The sequence below is a fragment of the Odontesthes bonariensis genome, chromosome 22 (assembly GCF_027942865.1).
Source record: "Odontesthes bonariensis isolate fOdoBon6 chromosome 22, fOdoBon6.hap1, whole genome shotgun sequence".
Classification (NCBI taxonomy): domain Eukaryota; kingdom Metazoa; phylum Chordata; class Actinopteri; order Atheriniformes; family Atherinopsidae; genus Odontesthes; species Odontesthes bonariensis.
Window position 1 is genome coordinate 24,955,314 of NC_134527.1, and position 26,574 is coordinate 24,981,887.

A 26,574-nucleotide genomic window follows, 5' to 3' on the forward strand; every position below is an offset into this window, starting at 1 on the left:
ATACATTGTGCCTTACCGTTGCATGTTCTAATATTTGTGATGCAAGTTTAAAAAGAAATGTTTTTAAACTGCCAAACATGACTACCTTTTTATTTTAGCAAAGTTTATTTTCCAAGTATTTTTTTTTAGAAATATATATATTTTATACATTATAGAATTATATTGACACCTTTTAAGTGTTATGGGGGGTAACACTTGTAGTTAGTCTTCTGAGAGAGTTAATTGCTAACACTACATACAAGTGTTCAAAAAGATTAAGATAAGATTAACTCTTACAGTGTTAATTTGGGTATGCTAATTTTACTGTCAGATGAGGCGCAGTTTGGTGTCCTGCGTGTAAAGAAGCGCGTCGGAAACGTCTGCATCAGTTCCTCCTCAGCTCTCTCTGCGAGCAGACCGTCTCCACAGTCCGCGCTGCCTCTGATAAAGGTCTGTGCATCAGCGGAGATTCTTATTAGTCTTGGTAGACGTAATTTTTTTGCACACATTTTCAACTGGATCTGTTAGGCTACTCTTCTGATCCGCTTTGAAAACCTGGTCTGTGGAGCTTAGTGTCCACTTAGGACTTACTGCCTCGCTCCGTCCGTCGGAAATTCCAGCGACGCGTCACGGACAATTTTTTCCTTTAATTCTGCATTTTCATGTGGGAGAATAAACTTTTTAAGCTGTTGAGATGGAGTGACGCTGCAGAGGTGAAGATGATATCCATGTTCCAGTAAGTGCAGATCTGATTCTAATAATAGATTCTTTTCTGGTGTTTCATTAAACTCCAAAGGTTTAGTTTAACGGTGAATTTTCATTGGTGTTTACGTTAAAAAAAAAAAAAAAAAAAAAAAAAAACTGCTGCAAATGCAATGACATGAACATACAAACTGGAACTTTAGCTCGCTGGTGGAAAAACAACAAAAAGCTGCAGAATTTCAACAGTAAACCATACGCACAGGGTTGCCACACAGATTCACCACAAAGGAAATCAACTTAAACTTTGCTTAGTAATAATGACAGCATTTTCTAAAAAAACAACATTGCTGGGGTTGCTCCACCCAATTCTTTCTTAGATCGCACACCCTGGACACCCATAAATATTAGGTAAAATCTCCCTGAAAATCCTTCTGATAGCAGTTTTTTTTTTTTTTTTTTTTTTTTAAATCAAGCGTGTATACATATCAGGTATCCACCCAAACTCTTCACAAATTCCACATCAAAATCCAGAAAACTGAAGAAGAAGAAAATGATAGAAATATCTCCAGGTAGGAAAAGTGATCTAAAAGGATTTATTTTCTAACCTAAACTGTAGTCTGTTAGTAAAGCCACTGACTGCCACGCGCTCCAAGATGACATGTTCAGAGGGTAATTTAGCTCATACTTTTAATTCAAACCCTAAAGTCAGTGTTTACACTTATTTTCTCCATTCTTTCAGTTCATATGGACAAAAAGACATCAACACATTTTCTTTTCCACTATGTGAAGGCTTCATCATTACATCTAAATCCTTTAAAAGGTCCAGTGTTGGATGTATTGACATCTAACAGCTCACACAACCTCCACCTGCCCTTAAAAACTGTGGAAATTAATGCTTAATTAATAAGAGTCAATAATTGGTTTTCTCTTATAATATTGAAATAGTTTTTAAAATTATGATTAATCTATGGCAGTAATTTAACTGGCATAGATAACTGACTGGATGCAGAAAATCATTTTCCCAACCGTAGATCAGTAATCTTATACATCGTATATGTGCATTATTGGCTGGTGGTTGAAGCAGAGTATGAAGCATGAAACAGATTTTTAAGTCAAAACACTTCTGAAATGCTCCTAGTGTCACATAAGGCTGCTTGAAGAAAACATCTGCATTAATTCTATCCAGGAAACAGATTTATGAAAAAAAGGTCTGACAGTTTGAATCTGATTTGTAGAGCGAAGCTCCAAGGTGGAGATGCTCCTCCATGGTGTAGAGTGCATGATTCATTCACAATATGTCCTTTAGAAGAGTCGTTCCCAACACATCAAATGAGTTAGTGGGTGAGAGGACAAGTGGTTGTATGTTTTATGGAATCAAAGTAAAAATATAACTCATGAAAAAGTGTAATTACAGCTTTGTATGAACAGTTGACTCATGGATTTCTGATTAAACTAGCCTTGTGGTTGCATTCATTCTTTACAACAAGGCAAAGACACGGAGAGTCCTGAATAAGACATAATCCACTGCAAAGATGTACAAATCGTGCACAAACTGGAGTACAGAGCTCCACAATTTGCATCTTTACCCACTGATTTGCTCTGCTTATGAACATGCTTCAGGGATAAATTAAGACACCAGCCACATTGTTTGGTTCAGGTTCAACACAGATCAGATTTGCTGGTTAACAATCCTAAATTTGTTTAATCTGACATTTGTGTAAGAAAACGTCACATTTGTGATACCCCTCAGTTGATTCTGAAATTGAAGCTTTTACAACAAATTTCAGTTACACAAGATTGAAGAGAACAAGAAAAGCTAAATTACCAACTTTACGCAGGTTTAGGATGCTCAGCGCACTATTATTAGCAAGAAACTTCATGGAATCCAATAAGAGCGTCCACACTCACGTTGGAATAACCAACTCTATATATGTCCTGATTGGTGGTACGAGAGCACTTATATAGTTTCAGTTTTGAATCATTTTATTCTTTTTATAGTTTAAACCCATTTATCGTTAGTACAAGATACACGATAGTTTTATTTATCACATACACAATCATACACAGTACAATGTGCAGTGAAATTTTACTACCGATAAAATGAGAATTAAAATTAGATATGAATAATATAAGAGCCTTATCACAATAGTACACACAATTAAAACATTTCCTTGTATAAAATAAAAAAATTTATAAGGTACCTAAAATGTACAGTATTAACAGTATTAACAGACAGAAAGTGATATAGTCCAGTTTAACGCTCACTGTTAAGCAGACGGATGGCCTGGGGAAAGAAGCTTTTCCTCATCCTCTCAGTGCTGGTTCTCAGGCTACGGAACTGATGCCCTGAAGGCAGCAGGGAGAGGAGTGAGTGACTGGGGTGGTGGGGCTGCCCAAGGATCTTCTCAGTTCTTGACCTGCATCATTTGACGTAAATGTCCTGCAGGTCGGGTGGAGTTGTTCTGATATACTACTTTCCTAAGGGAAACCTAGAGGTCCTGTATTTTGCAGCTGCCCTTCCATGTGGTGATGCTCCCACTTCAAGGTGCTCTCAATGGTCAATGGTGCAGGTGTAAAAGTTCCTGAGCACCTTGAGGGGGAGCCTGAAGTCTCTGAGGTGGAACAGACGCTGCCTGGCCTTTTTAACAGTCCTGTTAACGTGCAGGGACCAGGACAGGTCCTGTGTGATGGTCACACTGAGGTATTTGAAGCTGTCCATCCTCTCCACCTCAGACCCCCCGATGCAGAGTGGACGGATGTCACTCTTCTGTAGTCCACAATCAGCCCCTTATTTTTACTGGCGTTCAGCAGGAGGTTATTCTCCCAGCACCAGCTCTCCAGGTGGATGACCTATTATGGGAGATTAACCCCACGATGTCTGTGTCGTCAGCAGACTTTATGATGACATTGCTGTCTGATGTGGACATACAGTCATGTGTCTAACAGGAAGTACAGCAGAGGACTCAGTACGCAGCCTTGAGGGGATCCAGTGTAGAGTGCGAGGGGGGATGAATTATGGGAACCCACGCGTACCTCCTGTTGTCTGCCAGTTAGGAAGCTGTGAACCCGCCTACACAGAGAGGAGTTCAGTCCAAGATCACACAGCTTAATGGCCAGCCTGGAGGGGACCATGGTGTTAAATGATGAGCTGTAGTCCACAAACAGCACTCGGACAGAGCAGTTCTTAGAACGCAGTTCTTAGAACGCAGTTCTTAGAACGCAGTTCTTAGAACGCAGTTCTAAGAACGCAGTTCTAAGAACGCAGTTCTAAGAACGCAGTTCTAAGAACGCAGTTCTAAGAACGCAGTTCTAAGAACGCAGTTCTAAGAACGCAGTTCTAAGAACGGTCCACCTCTAATTCCGTTCTATGAACTGCCCTTCCCCCAGGGAAACTGTTTCATTTTGCATTCGCACATGAGTCGGGACCATGATAGGAACTGATGTGACGCAACCGTTTGCGACAGTGACGTGTTACTTTAGAGCCACACTCAACAACAAAAGAAACAAAAAAAAAAAAACCTGCATAAAAATGGTTACATCTCTATCACACGTTGTCAGACAGGATACAGAGTTTTATTTACTGACACATAGAACGTAAAAACTTAACTTAAACTGAGTCACTTAAAAATTGAGGACGACAGCAAGCACTTAGGTTTAAATGCAATTCAGTCATGGTGTATTCTATGCAATACCCATCTTATTTTTGGTGATGTGGTTGAAAGGGACAACAATCACTGGAACTTATTGCTCCTCTTGATACAGATTATTTATATAGTCTTCTCCTATCCTTACTGATGCTATGATATGTTACCTAAAACATTTGATCTGTGACCACCATAACATGTTCAAAACTTTGTTCCATGATAAGAAATTGATTCACAAACACTACTTAATGATACATTATCCAAGGATTTAAAAAAAAAAACAATTTTTTTAAAGAAGTCTGTAAAAAGTTTTAAAAACCTTACTAAATCTCTAGTAAAGCAACACCAGCGTCAACTGGCATTTAATATGAAAATTATTATTTTAAGCGTTTTGAGATTGGTCCTTTAAAAATAAATAGTATTGATAGCTTGGAACGTGGATAATTACTCTGTCATACATTACAATTAGATCCATGTTCAGATGTTTCAACTACATGTTGGGTCAGAAATTATGGCACAGAGTAACAGATTGACTTGTTGGTATGCACTGGAACATCCCATGATGACCTACCTGTATTTAAGAAAATCTGTAATATCATAATACATGAACAACGTGCTTTCATAATAGGCTGTGCTGTTGATACACTGTACTTCGATGTTTCGATGTACATTTTCATGCATACTGTATAGAAGAGCAAAATAATGAACATATTGTGATTTTCATTGACCAGCTGACGTATTTTAGACCGTTTGATAAGCAATACTATAATGAGTGAGAGGACATACATTGTGCCTTACCGTTGCATGTTCTAATATTTGTGATGCAAGTTTAAAAAGAAATGTTTTTAAACTGCCAAACATGACTACCTTTTTATTTTAGCAAAGTTTATTTTCCAAGTATTTTTTTTAGAAATATATATATTTTATACATTATAGAATTATATTGACACCTTTCAAGTGTTATGGGGGGTAACACTTGTAGTTAGTCTTCTGAGAGAGTTAATTGCTAACACTACATACAAGTGTTCAAAAAGATTAAGATAAGATTAACTCTTACAGTGTTAATTTGGGTATGCTAATTTTACTGTCAGATGAGGCGCAGTTTGGTGTCCTGCGTGTAAAGAAGCGCGTCGGAAACGTCTGCATCAGTTCCTCCTCAGCTCTCTCTGCGAGCAGACCGTCTCCACAGTCCGCGCTGCCTCTGATAAAGGTCTGTGCATCAGCGGAGATTCTTATTAGTCTTGGTAGACACGTAATCTTTTTGCACACATTGTCAACTGGATCTGTTTGTTAGGCTGCTCTTCTGATCCGCTTTGAAAACCTGGTCTGTGGAGCTCAGTGTCCACTTAGGACTTAAGCCTAATTTATGCTTCAGACGCAAAGCCTCTGACGCTCGGACGCATAGCCTCTGCGAGCGTCAAAATCTTGACCACTCCCCCATGCAGAGGCTCTGTGCGCGTTCTCTTGCACCTCAAAAAAATCCTGACTACGCGACAGACGCACGCAGACCACCAATTGAAGTGCGCAGACAAAAGCGGCTGTGATTGGTCCACTGTGTGCCTTTCCGGTTGTCTGTGTTGTTGTCATGTTGAATATATACACTCCCCCCACGAAGTTCTCGCGACTCGCGAGTTCTCGAATGGGCTCCCACTAGCGTTTTGGCAGGAAACTGCTATGCGTCACTAGAAATTCTAGGTCGAGGTTGCAGAACCATAACATGAAAAGTGGTTCGCGACCAGAGCAAAGCAACACGTCAAGACGATAGACGCAGAACTGTAATCTGCCCTTTACTGCCTCGCTCCGTCCGTTGGAAATTCCAGCGACGCGTCACGGACAATTTTTTCCTTTAATTCTGCATATTCATGTGAGAGAATAAACTTTTTAAGCTGTTGAGATGGAGTGACGCTGCAGAGGTGAAGATGATATCCATGTTCTAGTAAGTGCAGATCTGATACTAATAATAGTTTCTTTTCTGGTGTTTTATTAAACTCCAAAGGTTTAGTTTAACGGTGAATTTTCATTGGTGTTTACGTTAAAAAAAAAAACTGCTGCAAATGCAAATGCAATGACATGAACATACAAACTGGAACTTTAGCTCGCTGGTGAAAATACAACAAAAAGCTGCAGAATTTCAAAAGTAAACCATACGCACAGGTTTGCCACACAGATTCACCACAAAGGAAATTAACTTAAACTTTGCTTAGTAATCATGACTGCATATTCTAAAAAACAACATTGCTGGGGTTGCTCCACCCAATCCTTTCTTAGATCGCACACCCTGCACACCCATAAATATTCGGTAAAATCTCCCTGAAAATCCTTCTGATAGCAGTTTTTTTTTTTTTTTTTAAATCAAGCGTGTATACATATCAGGTATCCACCCAAACTCTTCACAAATCCTCAAGATCACACAGCTTAATGGCCAGCCTGGAGGGGACCATGGTGTTAAATGATGAGCTGTAGTCCACAAACAGCACTCGGACAGAGCAGTTCTAAGAACGCAGTTCTAAGAACGCAGTTCTAAGAACGCAGTTCTAAGAACGCAGTTCTAAGAACGCAGTTCTAAGAACGCAGTTCTAAGAACGCAGTTCTAAGAACGCAGTTCTAAGAACGCAGTTCTAAGAACGCAGTTCTAAGAACGCAGTTCTAAGAACGCAGTTCTAAGAACGGTCCACCTCTAATTCTGTTCTATGAACTGCCCTTCCCCCAGGGAAACTGTTTCATTTTGCATTCGCACATGAGTCGGTAACATGATAGGAACTGATGTGACGCAACCGTTTGCGACAGTGACGTGTTACATTAGAGCCACACTCAACAACAAAACAAAAAAAAAACAAAACCTGCGAAAAGTAAGGAGAGAAGAAAAAAAAAGAATGAAGCTATTGCGTTCACGGTCTGCATGATGGTAATATTAATTATGGATGATCACATCGGGCGGGTTTCATGAAGGAAGGAAGAGAGCAGAGCGCCGCAGACAAAGGAGACGCTGTGTAAGTTTAACTTATTAAACACTCGCCGGTTATGTCCGTGTCGTATGAGTAAACATTTCAGCCGTTATTGTACTGTTTGCATTGAGCAGATTAGGAACATGAAGAAGCAGAAATCTGACAAGGGGCGTAGTTACCAACCACCAAACACCTACGTCATATCTGTTCCTATGGAACCCAAAAAAGACCCAGCCTCGGAGAAGGCTAAATTGCCCTAAATTGGTTATGGGAGCTGAGGGCCGTGGTCCCGAGTTCCTGTATTTCCGAATGCGGGACACACCCCCTACAGTGGGAATGCGCCTATAGTTCCCTATCCTAGTGTCCACGTGGGAAAGTGTCTTGTGCAGCATGAAGGTTATGGCGTCTTCGGTAGATCTGTATGGGCGGTATGCAAACTGAAGAGGGTCCAGGGTGGGGGGCAGAAAGGAGGTGATGAATGTTTTGACCAGCTTGTCAAAACATTTCATCACCACAGATGTGAGGGCTATGGGGCGATAGTCATTGGGGTTACTGGGCTTGGTTGTCTTTGGGACAGGGACAACAACAGACTTCTTAAAGCAGGTGGGAATCACACATTGTTAGAGGGAGGGCTTGAATATCGTTTTAAACAGGACTCGACCGCTGATTCCGTCAGGCTTCCTGGTGTTCACACTTCTAAACATCCTCCTGACCTCCAGCTTTTCTCCGGAGCGCTTCCTCTTCTCCGGCTAGGAGTGCAGCTTCTTGCCTGCTGTCTGACTCGAAGTATGCGAAGAAGTTGGGATTTTTAAACACATTTTTGGTAGATGTCATGTTGCTCTATGGATATTATCGGTCTAGCTGCAAAACAAATCTACCTGCAGGTGCAAATAAAGTAAGTTGACCCGTTAAGAGACAAATCCGATCTTAAAATCAGAAACTGAGTGGATTTGTGTCTACGCAGCCCTAGAAAAAAAAAAAAATACACACAAACGGATTTGACTCACTTCAGCTTGATAATATGAAGGTAGTCCACGTCTTCCTTCACCGTTGTCGTCAGATCCTTAGAGGAATCCCGACCTAAGGAATCCAACAGATTGCACTGAAACTTCTTTGATCCAATCCCCCGTCCAAAATGTGCATGAGGCTACTGTGGAGAGAAAAAACTCCCTTTTAACAGGAAGAAACCTCCATCAGAACCAGAACTAGGAAGGGTGGCCATCTGCCTCGACCAGCTGGGGGTTTAGAGGACATTAGGACAAGAGGGGACAACAAGCACCATAACACTAGGCCAGGGATACCTGCTGAGAAAGAGAAACACAAGTTAAAGACAACAATGATGTTATATGTACATGGAGAGTAAAGAGTGCAAAGGGAAGAGAGGTGCATCATGGGAGGTCCCTCAGCAGTCTAGGCCTATAGTAGCATAACAATGGGATGTTTCTGGGTCACCTGAACCATTCCTAACTATAAGCTTTATCAAAAATGAAAGTTTTAAGCCTAATCTTTGAGGTAGAGAGGGTGTCTGCTTCCTGAACCCAAACTGGCAGCTGGTTCCACAGAGAACTGAATAACTGAAGGCTCTGCCTCCCATTCTACTTGTAGAAACTCTGGGAACCACAAGTTAACCGCCAGTCTGAGAGCAAAGTAATCTGTTTTGAAAAATACCCAACTGTGAGATCTTTAAGATATGATAAAGCTCGGTCATTAAGAGCTTTATATGCGAGGAGAAGAATTTTAAATTCCACAGGGAGCAAAGTTGATTTTGTGTCTAAAACATTTCCATGAGAACGGATGAGAAGGTAAATGTCTCCAGGAAAAAAAGACTTTAGATTGTCAGAGGTCTGTTGTTTGTAAAAAGGTTGGCTAAACATGAGTTTTAGGTTATTTCCATTCACCTTTACGTAGCTGTTTGATACACCTTGTGACGATAAAAACAAAAACCTGTTATGATTTGTCCAATTTCCCACTCGACATTTCATCCTTGAACAGTATTATGCAAGCTCAAGGTAGTCAAAAAGTGAGTCCAATTATTCTGGAAGGGGAGCCAAAAAAAGTTTAAGATTATTCTGTTGGTGCAGCTTTTGTGCACAGACAAGTCGGGGTATCAAGGAGAAAAAAGGTTTGGAAACACTGATCCAGAATATGAAAAAAAAAAAAACACATGAACACATCAATATTGAAAACTGGACCACCACTTGAGGCACGTTTACACAATGTGAAGTTAAAAGACAAATGTTCTGCAGTAAACACGCATAAGATTTGGTAGATGGTGGAAGATAGAGTATCCAAATGCAGAATAGCAGACCAGAGGCTGATCGACACTTACCTGGTGACTTAACTAGAATTAACTAGAAACTGAACTAAGATCAGGAAAAAAGATAAATACAAGAACAGAACTGAGGCAAAACTGAGACTATAGATGAATGAAAAACAAAAGCAAGGACAACAGCAAAGACAAACCATAAAAGAGAGACTATAAACAAAAAGGCAAATTAAGAATAGACAAAGACGAACAGAGAATAAATCCTCATTCAAACCCATGACTCAAAAATAATAATAATAAAAACAAGAAAACAGAAAAAAACAAGACAAGGAAATCTAACCCAAAGGCTGAAAAACCACAAATCCAAACAACATGTAAGTAAGCAGAGAAGCTCAGAAGTAACATAATTCACATATTCACACCTATTATCTCACAGCCACGATGTAATCATCATCACATAATGTTATAAAGCTATTAAGTTCTTTATTGAGTGCATTCATTGTCTCTTTACTATTACGCTCCCCACCATATAACTTATTTTTTTTAGTAGGTTCTGGTCATATTTGGTCAAATTTAACCTTTAAATAGTTTGTTAAGCAGTCATGTATTATTGATTATGTGCTTTAATCTCTTTACTCATAAGGTTAGATGCTGACGCACATTTTCTTGTGCTGAAACTTTAGTTTAGTTTTACTCTAGTAATAAAAATTGTCATAAAATCTCTTTTTGTCCTCTAGATCTCCCCGTTGGTGTAAACATCTCATGATGTCAGCTTGAATGAAACCATCCAGCTGATCGGTCCCTCCTCTTTTGGAGGACTTCCTGGATCTCGATGGTTTACTGTAGAAACTCTTACTTGCCGTCTCTCATTCTGTAAGAGACTTTAAATAAAGTTTGACCTCGTCATCACCATGGCAGCTGCTCCACCCTGCTCTTCGGAGTTCCCCCACAGGAACTTAAGTCTTGTCACCGGAACGCGACCCTGCAACCAGAGCACTGTCCGAAGCTCGCCCTACACCCCGCAAGCTACTGCAGCCTTTGCCATTGTCATTACATTCATGATGATTGTGACCATCGTCGGGAACATCTTGGTCATCATTGCTGTCCTGACATCTCGATCCCTAAAGGGGGCTCAGAACCTCTTCCTGGTCTCGCTTGCTGCAGCGGATATTTTAGTCGCCACGCTTATCATTCCCTTCTCGTTAGCAAATGAGCTGCAGGGATACTGGGCATTCAGCTCCATTTGGTGTGAAATCTACCTCGCATTGGATGTTCTGTTCTGCACCTCCTCCATCGTGCACCTGTGTGCGATAGCTCTGGACCGCTACCTGTCGATCTCACGGCCTGTGTCTTACGGTACAAAACGCACCCCTATTCGCATCAAGGCAGCCATCATCGTGGTGTGGCTGATTTCTGCGGTCATCTCTTTCCCTCCTCTTCTCACTCTGGACAAAAGTGAAGGAGGTGAGGAGGTGTGCGAACTAAACAACGAGCGTTGGTATATTCTTTACTCCACCATCGGCTCATTCTTTGCCCCCTGTGTTATCATGATCCTAGTGTACATGAGGATTTATCAGATCGCTAAGCAGCACACACGATGCCCGCCAGGACAGAAACCTAACGAAGTGGCAGGAGGGAACGCCGGTGTGGTAACCAATGAGCCTGCTGGGAGGTCACACGAGGGGTCACGGAAAAACGTTAAGGAAGCAGGTTCAAGTTCCTGCCAAGAAGAGAAAGTCGTCACAGCAACTCCCAAGTGCGCCACAGAACACCGCCCTCCTCATTTGATTACAGTCCAGAAACACCCTTCACTCCCATCGAGTGACAGCCAAGCCATCCCAGCTGCTCCCCACAGAGAGTCCCAGAAGCATCCCGACCAAGAAGGGGGAGTTTATCCTGACAACATGTCTAGCTTCGGCTCCGAGGCTGAGCTGGAAATCAGTGATGAGGGTATTAAGGCAGAGGTCGGTAGGGAAAATGGAAACAAACACGATGAGCAAACATTGTCCCAAAACAAAGGGGACAGAATTCAGGTCCTGAATCTGGCCTGCAGGTACAAAGACACAATGACTACATCATCTGGCACCAAACTGGCACCAAAAGATACTCCTAAGGCTCAGGGGACGCCCATTTCCCGCCGCAAGGCCATGGTGATTAGGGAGAAAAGGTTCACCTTCGTTCTGGCCGTTGTGATGGGAGTGTTTGTGATCTGCTGGTTTCCCTTCTTCTTCTCTTACTCTCTGAAGGCGGTGTGCCCCAAAACTTGCAAGATCCCTGAACCATTGTTTAAATTCTTCTTCTGGATTGGCTACTGTAACTCCTGCCTCAACCCGGTCATTTATACCATCTTCAACAAAGACTTCAGAAGGGCCTTCAAGAGGATACTGTCCAGGGACACAAAGGGTACGTTCTTTTAGAGAGGAAACTATTGTTATTACATTCTGAAACTGCCGGCAGACAGGCAGACCCTTATCAGAACTGATTTCCTCTCTGTGCTGGGACTGATTTTCTGCAGCATGGACATAAACACTTGGACATTAAAGAAGAAATTGCAACCATCCTCTACTCTGTTATTGGCCTCAGAAGAAAACCCTGACAAAGGGTGGGGAGAACAGTCAAGTGACTGAATCAGTTATCTTTAATATTATTTAAGAATACAGTGTAATTGTGTCTTCTGTGATGCTGAAGAAGAATTATTTGATTGCATCTTGAAACGGAAGTCAAGAGGATGCAGGGTCTGTGTTCAGTAATTACATGGGACTGTGATAGTGTGTGTTGGTGTGAATGCATGGAAGAAGAGGAGAGTTGCCTTAGGGTCTTACTGGCAGAGAACAAATATTACTAAGTGTCCTTTATTGGAGATAAAATGGGCACCGAGGGAACACAAGATCAGGGAAAAATGTAAGCATCCTAATCTCTGTTCCCCTCCCTCTACGTTTCTTTCTTTATCCTTTCCCTTACGTTTTCCCCCCTCAGTGTATTCTCTAGTCTCGTGTAAACCACTTAATGTTACGTGTCCCCCCGGGGAATAGCTCATTAAGATGATTGCCAGCGGCTCTAATCAGAAAAACTAGAGCAGGAAAGCTCAAAATTAGCAGAGGTTGCATGAAAGATGGGAACTGAACATGTGAATGCTGCACTCAAAGCTGAGCTGTTAATTTTCCCCAATGTCTTTAATCTTTCTTCTCCTTGAATGTTTCAACGAAGTGTGACCCAGTGAGTCAGTGCATGTGTTTAGATTTTATTTGAAGGTGTATTTTAACTGGGTTTCTGCAGTGTTCATCGTTCAAATTAAAGAATTTGAACCCACTAAAACCTTATACAACCCTTTGGTTTACGACTTTCAATGTTCAGAGGGCACCTCACGTCCTAATTGTTTTTTTTTTAAAAGCTTAAAAACACAGCTGAGAGGGCTTTTTAGATTTTTAGATTTTTTTCATAACGTTGAACCTAGCAAATAGAGACTTGAACCCACTATGAAGCAATTCAGGTGGGAAAATCACTATGAATGGAACCAAAACCATAGTTCAGGTTTAGTAATCACCACCAAATGACTAAAAACCACCATAAAGAGACACAAAGCCATCACAGCAAGACTAAGAGTCAACCACAAAGACAACAAAGCAACACAATTGTTATGTCTCTTAAAGTTCTGTCCGAAAAACATGAACCTCGAAACAACTGACTCCTGACAAACAAAAGATTCAGTGAATTCATTGTAATGATCTTAGTTGAGGAAGGTCAGTGATTTATTGGCTGTGACTTAAGTAAATAGTGCACAGTGAGTCTGTATCCTCCTCGGTTTGGCCTGCCAAAGCAATACAGACTGAAAGTGAGCTCAGCACAGATCACGAAGATGAGCAAAATCCCTGATGAAGGTGCTCCTTGTCACTCTGGACTGATCTGATGGTTGGAGTGTGAATAATGTGTGTGTGTTTAAGTGTGCAGCTGCATGTTTTTCAAAGATGCATTTCTTACCTTTTTGAAAGCCGATAGAAAGTGATTGATCTGTTAGATAAAACTGGTGTTGGAGCCAGATTTTGTACAGTATTGCTTAGACATAAATAAACATATTCTTGCTTGTCATTTTAAAGTCCAACTGAAATTAAAATGAATGTTTTTTTCTGCCTGATTATCTTTGTTAATGACTGTGCTTTAAATGCAGTAACATCTCTTTGGTCAAAACTAAGTTCAGGCTGGAAACGGATTTTTAGATATCTCACCAGTCACATTAAGAATATCTAATTATTTGATTAAAGACAATCCAGTAAAAAAATTCTTCATTTCTACTTATAGAAACATTATAATGTAGCTTATTGCAGATTTGAGCAACAGGAACAACGTACCCACAAACTAGAGGCAGTACAGCGAACAACCAATGGGTGCTTCCCCTTAGAAGGCATCCAGAAGTTAGTCAAAGAAATAGAAGTGGGTATTTAAAGGGCTCTTTAAGTTTTTCAAGAGCAAAATCCTCTAGTTTGAGACATATGGTGGACTGAAGGGCTATATACAATACAGACAAATTAGGATGAATAACTGAGATCAAGCTAAGCTGTCCTAATGAAGCCCTGGAAAGAAAATATAGAGCTGTTAATAACGTTATTTATTCTTTTTGCTCTAATAATACATTATTTTCAAATACCTCTAAGCTTAAACATTGTTTTTTGAATGGGGGGGGCGTGTACTAATATTTCATCCAATGAAAAGCTTCGTGTTTTAAATTTAAGTCAAGCTATTGTAGAGTGAGGGTGCCTGATCTGGCTGCTGGACTGAATAAAGATCTCTGAAACTTTGATCCTTAACCCCAATCTGTCTACTCTGATTTAGTGGATGGATTTTTCTTCTGAAAAAATAAAAGCTAATGTCTAATGTTCTGCTTACCGCAAAAGAGGATGTTTCAGTTGGACTTTAAGAGTGTTGATCAAAGCGCCTCTTGCTCATATGATCTTCTATCTCTGCTCCTGTGTTGTTGTGGTGTGCTTTAACATTTTAATCTTCATGTCAAAGGTCAAATAAAGGAAATGCTGAGACGACTGCAAATAAAGACTGACTTGTTTGAAAAGAGAGTGGGCTGGACTGACAGTGAGCAGTAACCGCACGAATAGACCAAGCGCGATATGAGCGAGCGACGCGACGGAAGTAATTGACTTTGTATTGAATCGCTGGCGACTGAAGAGACAAAAGCGATTTGCGCGACTAGAGGCGATTCGAGAGACTAGAGCGACAGTTTGTAGTTGAACTTCAGTGAATATTGTGCAAATTAGCTATGATGCGGTTCGGCGACAGCCAATCCGAATGTCGAAATGCTTGCATCCGTCTCTCATATATGTCCCATCGGATACAAGCGGCATGATTTTAGTTCCATCACAAATCTTTCGTTCCATACCTCATATTCGCGCCATCCACCATTGTTTCCGCACAGCACAGCACAGCACACACACACACATTCACTCTCACTTCACTTTATATTCCATTCGTTTGTCATTCCCCACAATGACAGAAAACTTGATAGCATGTGTTCAGGACCACCCCGTCCTATACAACCCGACTCTGTTTGCGTACAGAGACCAGGACAAAAAGGCTGCTGCCTGGGACAAGGTAGCCGAAGTGGTTGGTTGGTCCGGTGAGTGTCTGGTTGAAAAGGCAGCAGTGGTTTCGCAAAACGACATTAAAATGAAGTGAAACATTGATATCAATTGTTTAAGATGTTGTGGGTTGCTTTGCGGATTTGACTTCGATAGCAACGAAACTTGCACTAACTTTTACTTCCATGATAAGCAGGGTTGCTTATCATGGAAGTAAAAGTTAGCGCAAGTTGCTATCAGTTTTAGTGCACCCACAAGTTCATGTAGTCCCACAGTGTCTGATCTTCCCCGCCTTTCATCACTGTTGAACAGAATAGGTTGAGAATAAGTTAAGAATGAAAAATAAGTGTAGCCTATTGATCATAGATGGTACGGTTATGTACTGTGCATAGGAGAGAAATAATGGGAGAGAAAACAATAACATGGCGATATTACAATAGCCTACCATGCGCCCTACGTTTTTTGTAAAAGCAATCTTATCAGATTGTATTGGGTGCGTGATATAACAAATTGGATCACTGAGATGGTGGCTCTTGGGAGGTAGGGGGCTCACTTCATACTGTATGTTGGTTGATTAATATTATATGAATATTATATGACTTAATACTATATTGACGTTCTATTCTGGTCTGTATGTTATTTGTATTACATGTTTAATAGCTGAAGAATGCAAAAGAAAATGGAAGAATCTCAGGGACTGTTACAGAAGGGACAGACAGAAACAGAGAGAGCAAAAAAGGAGCGGGTCTGCAGCAGGTGGGGCCCGGCCATGGCAGTTTGCTGAGATTCTGGGTTTTCTCGACCCTTTTATGGAGGAGCGTCCCACCTCCTCTAATCTCGGTGCCATGGCCGGGCCAAGTCAGGCGGCACAGGAGGAACAGGTGGAGGAACAGGAGGAGGATGATGAGGAAGATGATGAGGAGCAGGAGCAGGCTCAAACGCAGGCTCAGTCCCAGGGTCAGTCGAGTTCTAGCGGAGGGGCAAAGAAGAGGCAGAAGACCCAGGCTGAGGTCCAGGACGGTCTGCTGATGGTCCTTCAAAAGATAAGTAACCGGCCCCTGCAGCCGGTCCAGCCCCTCCCTCCCCCGCCACCTCCAGAGGATGCAGACTCACTGTTTTTCAGGAGCCTGCTGGTGGAGTTCAAAACATTGTCGGTCCGCACCAGGCAGCAACTGAAACTAGACTTCCACAGACTTGTGTTTGAGGCACAGCAGAGGGAGGATCCCTGAGGTGAGAGGGCCGGGGTGCAGCTGACAACACTGTGAGGGGTGTTAGTAAGCTTATTTACCCTCGCAGTGCTGTCAGCTGCACCTTCGTACGGGGTACCTCTCCCTCAGCTTATGGTTGCTACAGGGCTTCCCTGTACTTATGTTTAGCTCAGAGGTTCCCTGAGTCAGCCTTTCTGCTAGCCAGAGTTGTATTGTCATTTGTTTTCCTTCTGAATATTCTTGAATTTAACACTTGTTGATATGTAATAAAGTATTATATAGTTGTATATAAAAACGTATCACTGTGTGTTTTTTGTATGAGATAGGCCTAAATTAGTACAATGCAGCAATGCAGTTTTGTGACTATCCTATATTCAGTTTCACTATGTCAGCATCCAGTCAAGTCAAGGCAAAGGTTATGAAAGATCTTGTTAAACACATGCAAAAGTATGTGAGGTAATGCTTTTAAATTACCTTGTGGCAGACAACAAAAGCCTCATTTTAAACTTCACCACACTTAAAGACTAAAATGGCAGGTTTTCTATGTGATGTGTAATAACAATGTAGGCAAAGTGATAATAATGTATAGCTTTTCTGCTGACTTATACTCAGATTCCACTGGCTATTACAGTTGCTGTAGCAACATGTGGCAGCAAGAATACAATTACAATGTTAAAATAAATGCATTACAAGGTGGTACTTTCTTATTGGACATGTTGAGATATCCTCTAGTATTTGGGCATTCCATGCATTGCCAGAAAACCAAAAAGAACACAAGAGGATCTACAGTATGTAGGCCTAAATTTGTTGATGTCAAAGGTGTCTGTCACTCAAAGGACCCACGGGGAGCAGTGCGTGGACAGAGGTGCATTGCCCTTGGAAATTCCGATACTGCGCATCTGGGAAACTTTGCGAGTTTAAAGCCATGTCTGTAAAATAGAATGTCGAGATCAAATACAAAATGCTGATTGCGTTACACACATTGAATACAAACGATATTTTGATGCATGTGTTATATAATCGGTGAGGGTGAGTTACAAAAATCGTAGAGTTGCTATGATTGACAGCGCGCCGCTGAGGGCGGCGATGCGCGCGTAGCTCTCCATGCGTTTTTCGCCAAGTGAAACTGTTGAGAAGCTAATTAATAACTTTTTTTTTTAAACTTTTTTGTTTGTTTAAAAAAAATCATATATATCCAGCAGGATAATCAGGTCATGAGCGGGACAGATGCGTGCGTTAAATCATAGAGATAGCCTAGATAGAGAAATAGATAGGCTATCGCAACACTAGTGGGTTATATTATTGAATTTTATGGAAATATTGCTTTTTTCGGCATTTGGTGGCTCTGAAAAGAGCCGTTTGGTGCTGGATGCTGGACATCACGTAGTAGGCTGCCAGGAAACTGCTCCTTCATTGGAGAAGTAGTCAACGAATTTCTCCTGTGTCCGGATGGCCTCGCGAGTGGCATTGTTGCTGCCCACTCGACGAACTGGAAAGATGCAGAGGGATCGGTGTCTCCCGAGGTGGACGGTCCAGTTTGTGGCTGCCTCCTGGTGATGTTGCGCCGCAAGAAGTTGTGCAGCACACAGGTTGCCTTCACACAGGTCTCCGCGTTTGCAGGACTGACCCCAATGACTCCTCTGTACAAACGCCACTGGGTTGTGAGAATACCATATGTATTCTCAACAATCAGCCTTGCACGGGAGAGCCTGTAGTTAAACACCCTGTGGCTGCCAACTTGCCTCCCCGGGAAAGGCCGCATGAGGTTGCGCCGGAGTGGAAATGCCTCATCCCCCACGAAGGCGTATGGCTGCGTCCCAATCCTCTCCGCTCCTGGCAGCACCGCATCCTCTGGCAGTCCCAGTGCCCCGTCGCGCAGCATCTGGCCAAAGATGGAGTTGGCTAGAACGCCACCGTCACTCGTCCTGCCATAACCCCCCCACGTCCACCACACGGAACCGGTACTCGGCGTCCACAACAGCAAGGAGGACGATGGAGTAGGTGTGCTTGTAGTTGTAGTATAGCGACCCAGACTTGTTCGGCGCCTTGATCACTACGTGCTTCCCATCAATGGACCCCACGCAATTTGGGAAGTTCCACCGACGCTGAAAGCCATCTGCGATGCACCTCCAATCGTCGGCAGTTGACTCCGGCATGTATTCGGCCACCAGCTCGTCCCAAATGGCCTTGCACACCTGCACCACAATCCTGCCCACCGTGCTTGCGCCCACACGGTAGCTGTCCGCTATGGTGCGGTAGGAGTCTCCGGTAGCCAAGAAGCGCAGGCAGATGGCCAGACGCTCAGCAGGTGGTATGGGCTGCCGGTAATTCGTCCGCTGCATCGTGATCACCGGGCCAATCTTCGCCAGCAAGACATCGAACTGGTCCCGGTCCAGTCTGAAGTAGCGCTGGAACCTCTCGCCATCCAGACGCAGCTCTTGAACGAGGCGGTGGAACTCCCCTGTTCACGGCCAGCGAGGATGGGGTGCAACAACACCCGGCGATGACGTCCGTCCAAAAGCAGCACAGCGCAGCAAATAACGATATCCAGATCATCCATCTTCACAGGATGATAAAACCTGATAAGCGACGGTATTTATAGAACATATCTTCACTTGTTTTGAGGCGGGAATGTATTTTACTGGTCAGACGGGTGAAGTAGAGAGCAAATTAAAGTTGTTACTTTTTGTTTTTGTTGTTTTTGTTTTGAAGCGGGAATGTTTCTTATTTGCTCTCCAGTCCACCTCTCTGACCAATGGAATTTATTTCAGCAGCATCAATAGGTCAAGCCCCATGCATGCTTTATTTTAAAGTTGATGATCTTGTGTCTGCAGTGTCCTTCCAAAGCCGCAATTAATAAAAGAAATAGAGAGATGAACGTACATCTCTCTATTTATGTTATCTATTTAATGAATCGCTCAATCAAGCCGATCTGCTGATTGTTTTAACATCACACTTCGGTACTTCAATGTCCCATCGTCCATCACGTTCAACATTAGTACATGAAGATTTTGTGTGAGCTTATTTCTTTATTGATCACGTTTTGTTGTTCAAGTTACATCAACCTACATGGGCCATGTAGAAAAGCGTGCGGCCCCTTTAAATAAAAATAGCTGGGAAAATTCGATTTCTACGTTATAGTTGCCTTGAATCGCTAGACTCGCTGCGAGTGAAGCGATTCTTTGTCGCTCGCCTACGACTTGTCGCGGCCGGTGTATTCGCCCGGTAACAGAGCAAACAATAATGGAATCAGACAATTAACAACTGCTGCTTTCTGCGCGAGTGTTTAAGGAGAATCATCTCTGTGTGCTTCGATGAACAAAGCAGGAGATACAATATTCTGACATGGACATACAAAAGTGGGAAAGAAGTGAAAATATTTTAGTGTAATGTCAAATGTTTTAGCATCTTGTTGTCACACCTATAAAAAACACCAAAGCTAAAAATGGAATTCAGTATTAAAGGTGATAATTAACTGAGCTATCATGGCTGATGATGTGTAATTGCTCTGAACTAAGAGCCAGAACATGTTGTTTACCTCAGCACAGATGATTTAAAAATAGCGGAAGGCGTTAAAGCCTGTTGGTGCTTTAATCAGGTGTAATTCGGACAGAATTAATGTATCAGTGCCTAATGAGAACATTCACTCTCCACAGTTTGGGAGATGCTTTAGATGATCTTTTATATATATTACATCTAAAACTATTTTTTTCACACATCCGGATGCTCCAGTTGTACTTCTATTTAATTCAGATCAATTCAGTTTATTCACACAGAGCCAGTTCACAACAAAATTAATTTCATGGCACAAATACAGAGGAACATTAGTAATTCATGTCCAACTTTCACTCTCTTTTAACTCTTGTTTTTCCATATTACATTGATACTGATATGATGAAAATTACTGTCTGTGCATGAGAGCATATATTTGGGTATCTGAAGTGACAAAAAACTCAAAACCTATTATGTAAAACAACCATGTTTGGGTATGAAAATATGTTTATATTACTGGGTTCTGTTAAAACTCAGACTCCTCATCTACACATACAACTTTGCATCATGCTGCATTCAATGTACCACAGAAGTGGGAAGTTACTGTTCTTTTGCTTTGTTGTTAGAGGTGTCGTATTATGCCCTTTATTGACAGTTTGTTTGATCTTTGACTTGGTCAAAATATTTGTTGGTTTAAGCACAGTGCCTCTCTCTGGAAGAAAGTTTCCAGAGAGAAAAATGACTGTTTCTAACAGAATTGTGGTATTATATCAATTTTAACCAGAGTCAAGGAGCTCCCAGAGAGATTAAACCAACCGCACGTTGGTGAAGGGTTAGTTTCTGTACGTTTGTACATTGGCTGAGGACACACTGTCATGCTGCTGTGGAGAGTTACGGTGTGTTTACGTACATTAACTGTCATCAACACCTGGACATTTGTTGTGTAATTTAATGCAGTAACACAGATATAATGAAGCTATTCCTCCAGTCATACCAAAAACACTCCAGCTCTCTATATAGATATAGATACTTTATTGATCCCAGAGGGAAATAGTTTAGCAGTGTAGCTGTAAGTTAGCAGCAGATGCTAGTAAACAATGCTTTTATCAACAGTAATGGACCAAGCCAGAGATGTACACAGCGTAATTCGTAGTAATACATGTGTACTGTTAATTATTGCGTTTAAACATTTTGTATATATTAACCTCATTAAACAATTGTACTTGGAGACCTACATCTTTATCAGAAACATGCTGATAATGTAATGTTAACACACCGACAGCGATACACGGCGTTCAATGTAGCAACGAGAGTGAGGAGAGGACCGGTGTTGTGTTGAAAACACACCTTATCCACACAGCTGCAGGTTGTCTGAATTACAGAACATAACCGTTCAACTAGAAAGCTAATATGTCACCTTTAATAACAAATTCTAATCAGTAGTATTGTTCTTCACTTAAAAAAGAAATACGCTCATAATGCTCCACCAGAGCTGTGTCCAATGTTTCATACTTTACTATGAACCTGTGATCAAATCTTTGTAACAGGTTTGATGCAAATTAAATGCTGAAATATCATGTCAGACAAAAGCATGCCTTGCCTTGATTTAAGATTTTTAATCTTATTTAGATTTTAGGTTTTGAAATGTTGAACAATGAACAGAGGCAGCTGCAAGGTATTAGAAAAACAATTACCTTCAATAATTACCTTCTTTTTTGTCTGAATAAGTAAAATGTAATAGAATATGTACTGTTTTACAATAATACCATGAGATTATTTGATGTATTAAGTACTTTTTCAAATAACACAGTTTTGTGGAACCTGTTTGTAGAACATTTATACATCAGGGTGAGACAGGAACAATAAAAAATTATTAACATGCTTTTATCCAACAGTTATTTAGTGTACAAATCTAAATGAACACTAAATGTACTAGTTCAGGTGAAAGAGAAACCTCTTTAATCATACAAGGAACAACAAACAAAGGAATTTGAGTGTCCTTCTCTGAAATTGTAATAAATCTTGTTCGTCTTAATAAATAGACTGAATGCATCAATGGGATAAAGCAAGACCAGTTTCCTCAAAAGAAGGAAGTGTATTTGGTGCTTGACAGGATTCTTTCTGATGAAAAACAGATTTAATAAAGCTGAAATAAGATGAAGATCCATTGAATTTCCTTCGATTTAAATCTTTTCTAAACAGCTGCTTTTTGTAGCTGAAGATGTCATGAGACCTGGACAACAAGCTGAGTCAATCTGAAAGCTTTGTTAAGCTGACGGAAACTGCAGATTCATCCAGTCACATTGTTTTCAAAGTTCCATTCAATACAGTGATAGAAAAAATGCTGCTTGAACCTGTAACTGTCCTGATTTTCTTTTGAATTTATGCAATTACTTTTCAAAATGTCAGAGCGAGTTTTTTCCAGCAGATTTATGAAGTGATGCTGCCGTACATCGTGACTGACGGAGGCAGAGAGCTTAATACGGCGTCATAAAAAACACATTAAGAACATCATATACTGTGATGTCTCGGAGCGGTGAAGCTGCCACCATAAATAAAAAGAAATGGATGTAATATTTCTCTCTTGCAGCCCAGCAGGAGCTCATCAGACACCTGAATAGATTTTATGATGTTCAAACATTTTCATTTAAATATCTGAGCTGAGTTGAAGACCATTGGTGTCATTTACATCACATCAGTTTTTAAAGCATAACTTGTTTAATTGTTTAAAGAAGAAGTTCGTTTTTTTTAAACCTGGACCTTATTTCTGGCATAAAATACGTTCATCTACACACCGATAACAGTTTGGTGTGATTTATGGTCATGTATGCATGACCAATGATTTATTGGTCATGCATACACACGAAATTTATCCACCGCTTTTAACCCATCCAGGTTGGCACCTGTTGACACACATGCACAGGGTCACACACTCATAGACAGATGCCAACCTGGAGCGGTGGGCAGCCATTCAGCGCCCGGGAGCATGGGGGTACGGTGCCTTGATCAAGGGCACCTCGGCCGTGACGAGGTGGTGGACTGACACCCCTCCAGCTGTCAGTACCAATCTTTTTTGAGTGGCGAGAGTGGGAATCGAACCTGCCAACCCATTATGGGTTGATATTATAGCAAGCATGTTAGAATAATAAAAACATGCAATACCCACACAACTAAACATTATACAAAAACGCAGTTTTGGAAAGTTAGATACAAATCCATACAAGTGTTGGTCATAGGAAACATTGAGGAGGAGAAGTCATCATCCTCTTTATGAATGAACTGAACAGAAGGAAATGGGGAAATACCAATGGATGGCACCAGAGATGCTCCAGTTGCAAATGCCAAGATCTTCTGTAGTTTGAACGGCCCTTTGTCATGTTGCCTTTAAGTTTTCGGACCCACATGCAGAATCAACACGGAAACCAGTAGATTTGAATGCTTTATTGCTGCGACAACAGGGATCCAGAAAACAGGACAAGGGATGTTAATGGTGGTGAAGTCTCAACCAGCCTTGTGGTTAGTCTGAGGAAGGGAAGCAGATGGATTAGCGGTTGTAGATGGGTCTTAGCAGATGACTGAAGAATATGCTTACTTGGTTGTTGAAGGGGGGGAAACGTGGACGGGGTAGAGGATAGATGTAGAGGGTCTGCAGAAGGTTCCCTTGGTGGTCTAAGGAGGGGTGAGAGAAGGGTCCGGGAAGATAAGGTCTGCTGGAGGCGTCGCGCTGGAGAGTTGGCAGGCAAAGGAAGGCGGTATGAGACACCTGTTCGCTAGTTGCGTTTTTCCGGGAAGGTTGAGGACAGACTGGGCTCTCGGATTGTCTGGAGGAAAACACAGGTTCCATATGAAAGTGCACAAGAAGTACAGGATTCACAAGAAGGCAACAATCTGATTAGAATACTCAAAACAGGTTCTGGAAGTACCGTCTGGGTTGATCATCCTTCTCCTTTTAAGCACCAGCCAGCTTGATGATGGATTGGCCTCAGGTGTGCACCCAGAACTGGCTCACTCTCCAGCGAAGATCCTCTCTGCAGCCAGATCGCTCACTCACCCAAAAACATCAAATCCTAACACCCTTCTTCTAAAAAAAAAAATTTAAAAAATAAAATAAAACAGCATAAACTTACATGGTTGTGAGTACAGTAAAAGCACATATAAAAAACCTCTAGAGTAAATAAACAATACACTTTTATGACGTTTGTCTTAAAAGAGTATTTTTCTTATCAAAACACTGAATGGCACTGGCATGTTTAAGTCAAGCGTCGCCATTTTTGGATTTTAACTATCTAAGGGTGAAGAAAGAAATCAAGTTACAGAGCTTTGAAAAAAGATCCTGTTGTTATTAAAACAAAAAGATATTGCCTGGCAATAAAACAATCACCCCCTGAATAAACAAAGCCATTAATATGGAGTCTCTTCCATTGATCAAGTTCAGGTTAAGCATATTTTGCTTAACCTGACTTTTTTAGGCAGAAAACCTTTAACTCTTAATGTGAATTACCTTCTGCATCCTGGAGATAGTCTCTCCAGAAAGTAATAACCATTTCCTCAGCTGCTCTCTTGTTGCTCCCCTCTGGAGACAAGCAAATGTTGAAGAGATCATCCACAAAATTAAATAAAAAACTTAGATGTCTCTATAAACTAGATAGGTGTCTCTTTTAACTACATAAGCCTACATACACCGTTCCTGGAATAGACAATTTATACTTATACTTATATCTGCCATGTTGCCATACTGTGGTGCTTACCACTGCCCCTTGTGGCTTGGAGTAGGCCTACAGGTACTACACCTGAGGGCAATCATATAATTAGATACTTGTTTGCCTCTGTAACACACACCCTGATGAAAGGCTTAGAGCCGATACGCGTTGGTGATTTTTAATGTACTAGCCCACTGAATAAAGATTGTTTTGGACTTATTAAATCAACTGAAGTGCCTGGACCTAGGATTTTTTCCTCTCTTTTTGTTGAACATTGCACCTTCCAAGAGCACCAGTTAATTTTGAGGGATACTAGCAGCGCTCTACCTACTCTTCTTCTAAATAAAAAACTATTCTAGACAATTTGCCTTAACAAGATATTTAATAATGGTGTTGCGAGTTGTCAGTGTATGTGTTTATATATGTATACACTTGCTTACTTTCTTTTCAATCAAGCTACCTGGTTTGTTGTTCCTATAAGATGTTTGACTGACTCGTGTACATTACAGAACAAACTCTTATGTTTGTCATAATTCTCAAACAATCACTTTGTTAACCAACGTTGAAAAATAAAGAAAAGGAAGGATGAAAGACAGAAAGAAAGAAAAAAGTCACCTGACATCCTTTGGAATTTGCTCTCTAAAGCTATCTCTGATACTTTCTACAACTGTTTCGTGGTCCCAGGCCTTCTGGAATTCAAAGGCACTGAGGATATGTCCATGTCTGTACACCACTTCTCATGAGGGATCAGGTATAACATCCTTATTGAAATTGTCATACTATTGTGCCATTGATCTGAAACAAAATTAATTAAAAACAGACTAATTCATTTTCAATACTTTAAAGACATGACAGCAGAATAACATGCAAAATACAAATGCATTATATTACTTCTGTTAGTTCAATCATCATCCTCCACTTAATCTGGCTGTGAACTGGCTATGGCTGCTGCAAAACATTTTTGTAAAACTTTATTGGCACATATGCATTCATAAATTCAGACAATGGTTGGCCTGCCAAGTCAACGATCGCACGTAAATCTTGCAGTAAATCTTTGTGACCGATATCAGAACTCCCTTGTGTTAACATTGTAATAGGAAGCACCATCAAGATAACATACTTTATAACCGGACTGCATGTTTTATCTAAACTAATAATATGTTAACAGTCATATCAACCATATCAAATTGTATAGGCCTACCTTTCCTTTTTGGGGCCGATGCCCATGTACCGAAGCACTTTTGAGCTTGATAACGTGGGGCACATTCTCTCCTGATGTTAGCTGAAGCTGGCGCCTGTATGATGTTGTGCTGGCGAGATGGAAACAGAGATGCCAAATGTTGGTCCAGCGTTTCCGAACTCGAAGTTGCAGCAGCTGGTTGCATGGCAATTTCCGACATGTTTGATAGTGTTCTGATAGCATCTGCGGAGGCCAGTAAATTATTCAGCAAAGCCGCTGCCTGGTTAAAACTTTCTCCTGGATGCTGAGCCACCATCAATGCACTTCGGCCTACGTAAAGCGTACGTCTTTCCGTTTCCACTGAAACACCTTCCGTTTCCACCGAAATAATTGAAAAACATTTCAATTGTGTGTGAGAGAGTATTTCAGCAGTGTGTGTGAGACCGTTTCAGTAGTGTGTGTGAGACTGTTTCAGTAGTGTGTGTGAGAGCGTTTCAGCAGTGTGAGAGCAGATTTAGCATTTCATTAGTATGTGTGAGGGCGTTTCAGAAGTGTGTGTGAGAGCAAATTCAGAATAATGTCCCTAACGGCCCCTCATACATTTCACTCGTCTTTCAACCCATTACCTGTAAACATTCATTCTCCAGAGTTCTCATCTTATTTTTTAACTCACACAGGCAGCAGCTGGTCAGCAAACATGTCATACCATTGTGATAACAGCTCATCTAATTTTCATTGAGGAGTGTTTAAAGTGTTTTCAATAAGGCAGTTTTGAATAATGTCTTTTTCCATGTATTTAAATCTTTATGACCAGCAGCATCAATATGTAATCTGTCTAAATTATTCACAGCACTTCCCTTCCCAAGTGATCAT

At 41.2% G+C, this 26,574-nt stretch overlaps 1 protein-coding gene across 1 annotated transcript; it reads left to right on the plus strand.

Moving 5' to 3' along the window:
- The first annotated feature begins 407 nt into the window (after positions 1 to 407).
- On the plus strand, positions 408 to 14,706 carry LOC142373129 (alpha-2B adrenergic receptor). The gene is made up of 2 exons (XM_075456211.1): positions 408 to 715; positions 10,274 to 14,706. The coding sequence occupies exon 2, from the start codon at positions 10,448 to 10,450 to the stop codon at positions 11,951 to 11,953; it is 1,506 nt and encodes a 501-aa protein (XP_075312326.1). The 5' UTR covers positions 408 to 715; positions 10,274 to 10,447; the 3' UTR covers positions 11,954 to 14,706.
- Positions 14,707 to 26,574: the final 11,868 nt, after the last annotated feature.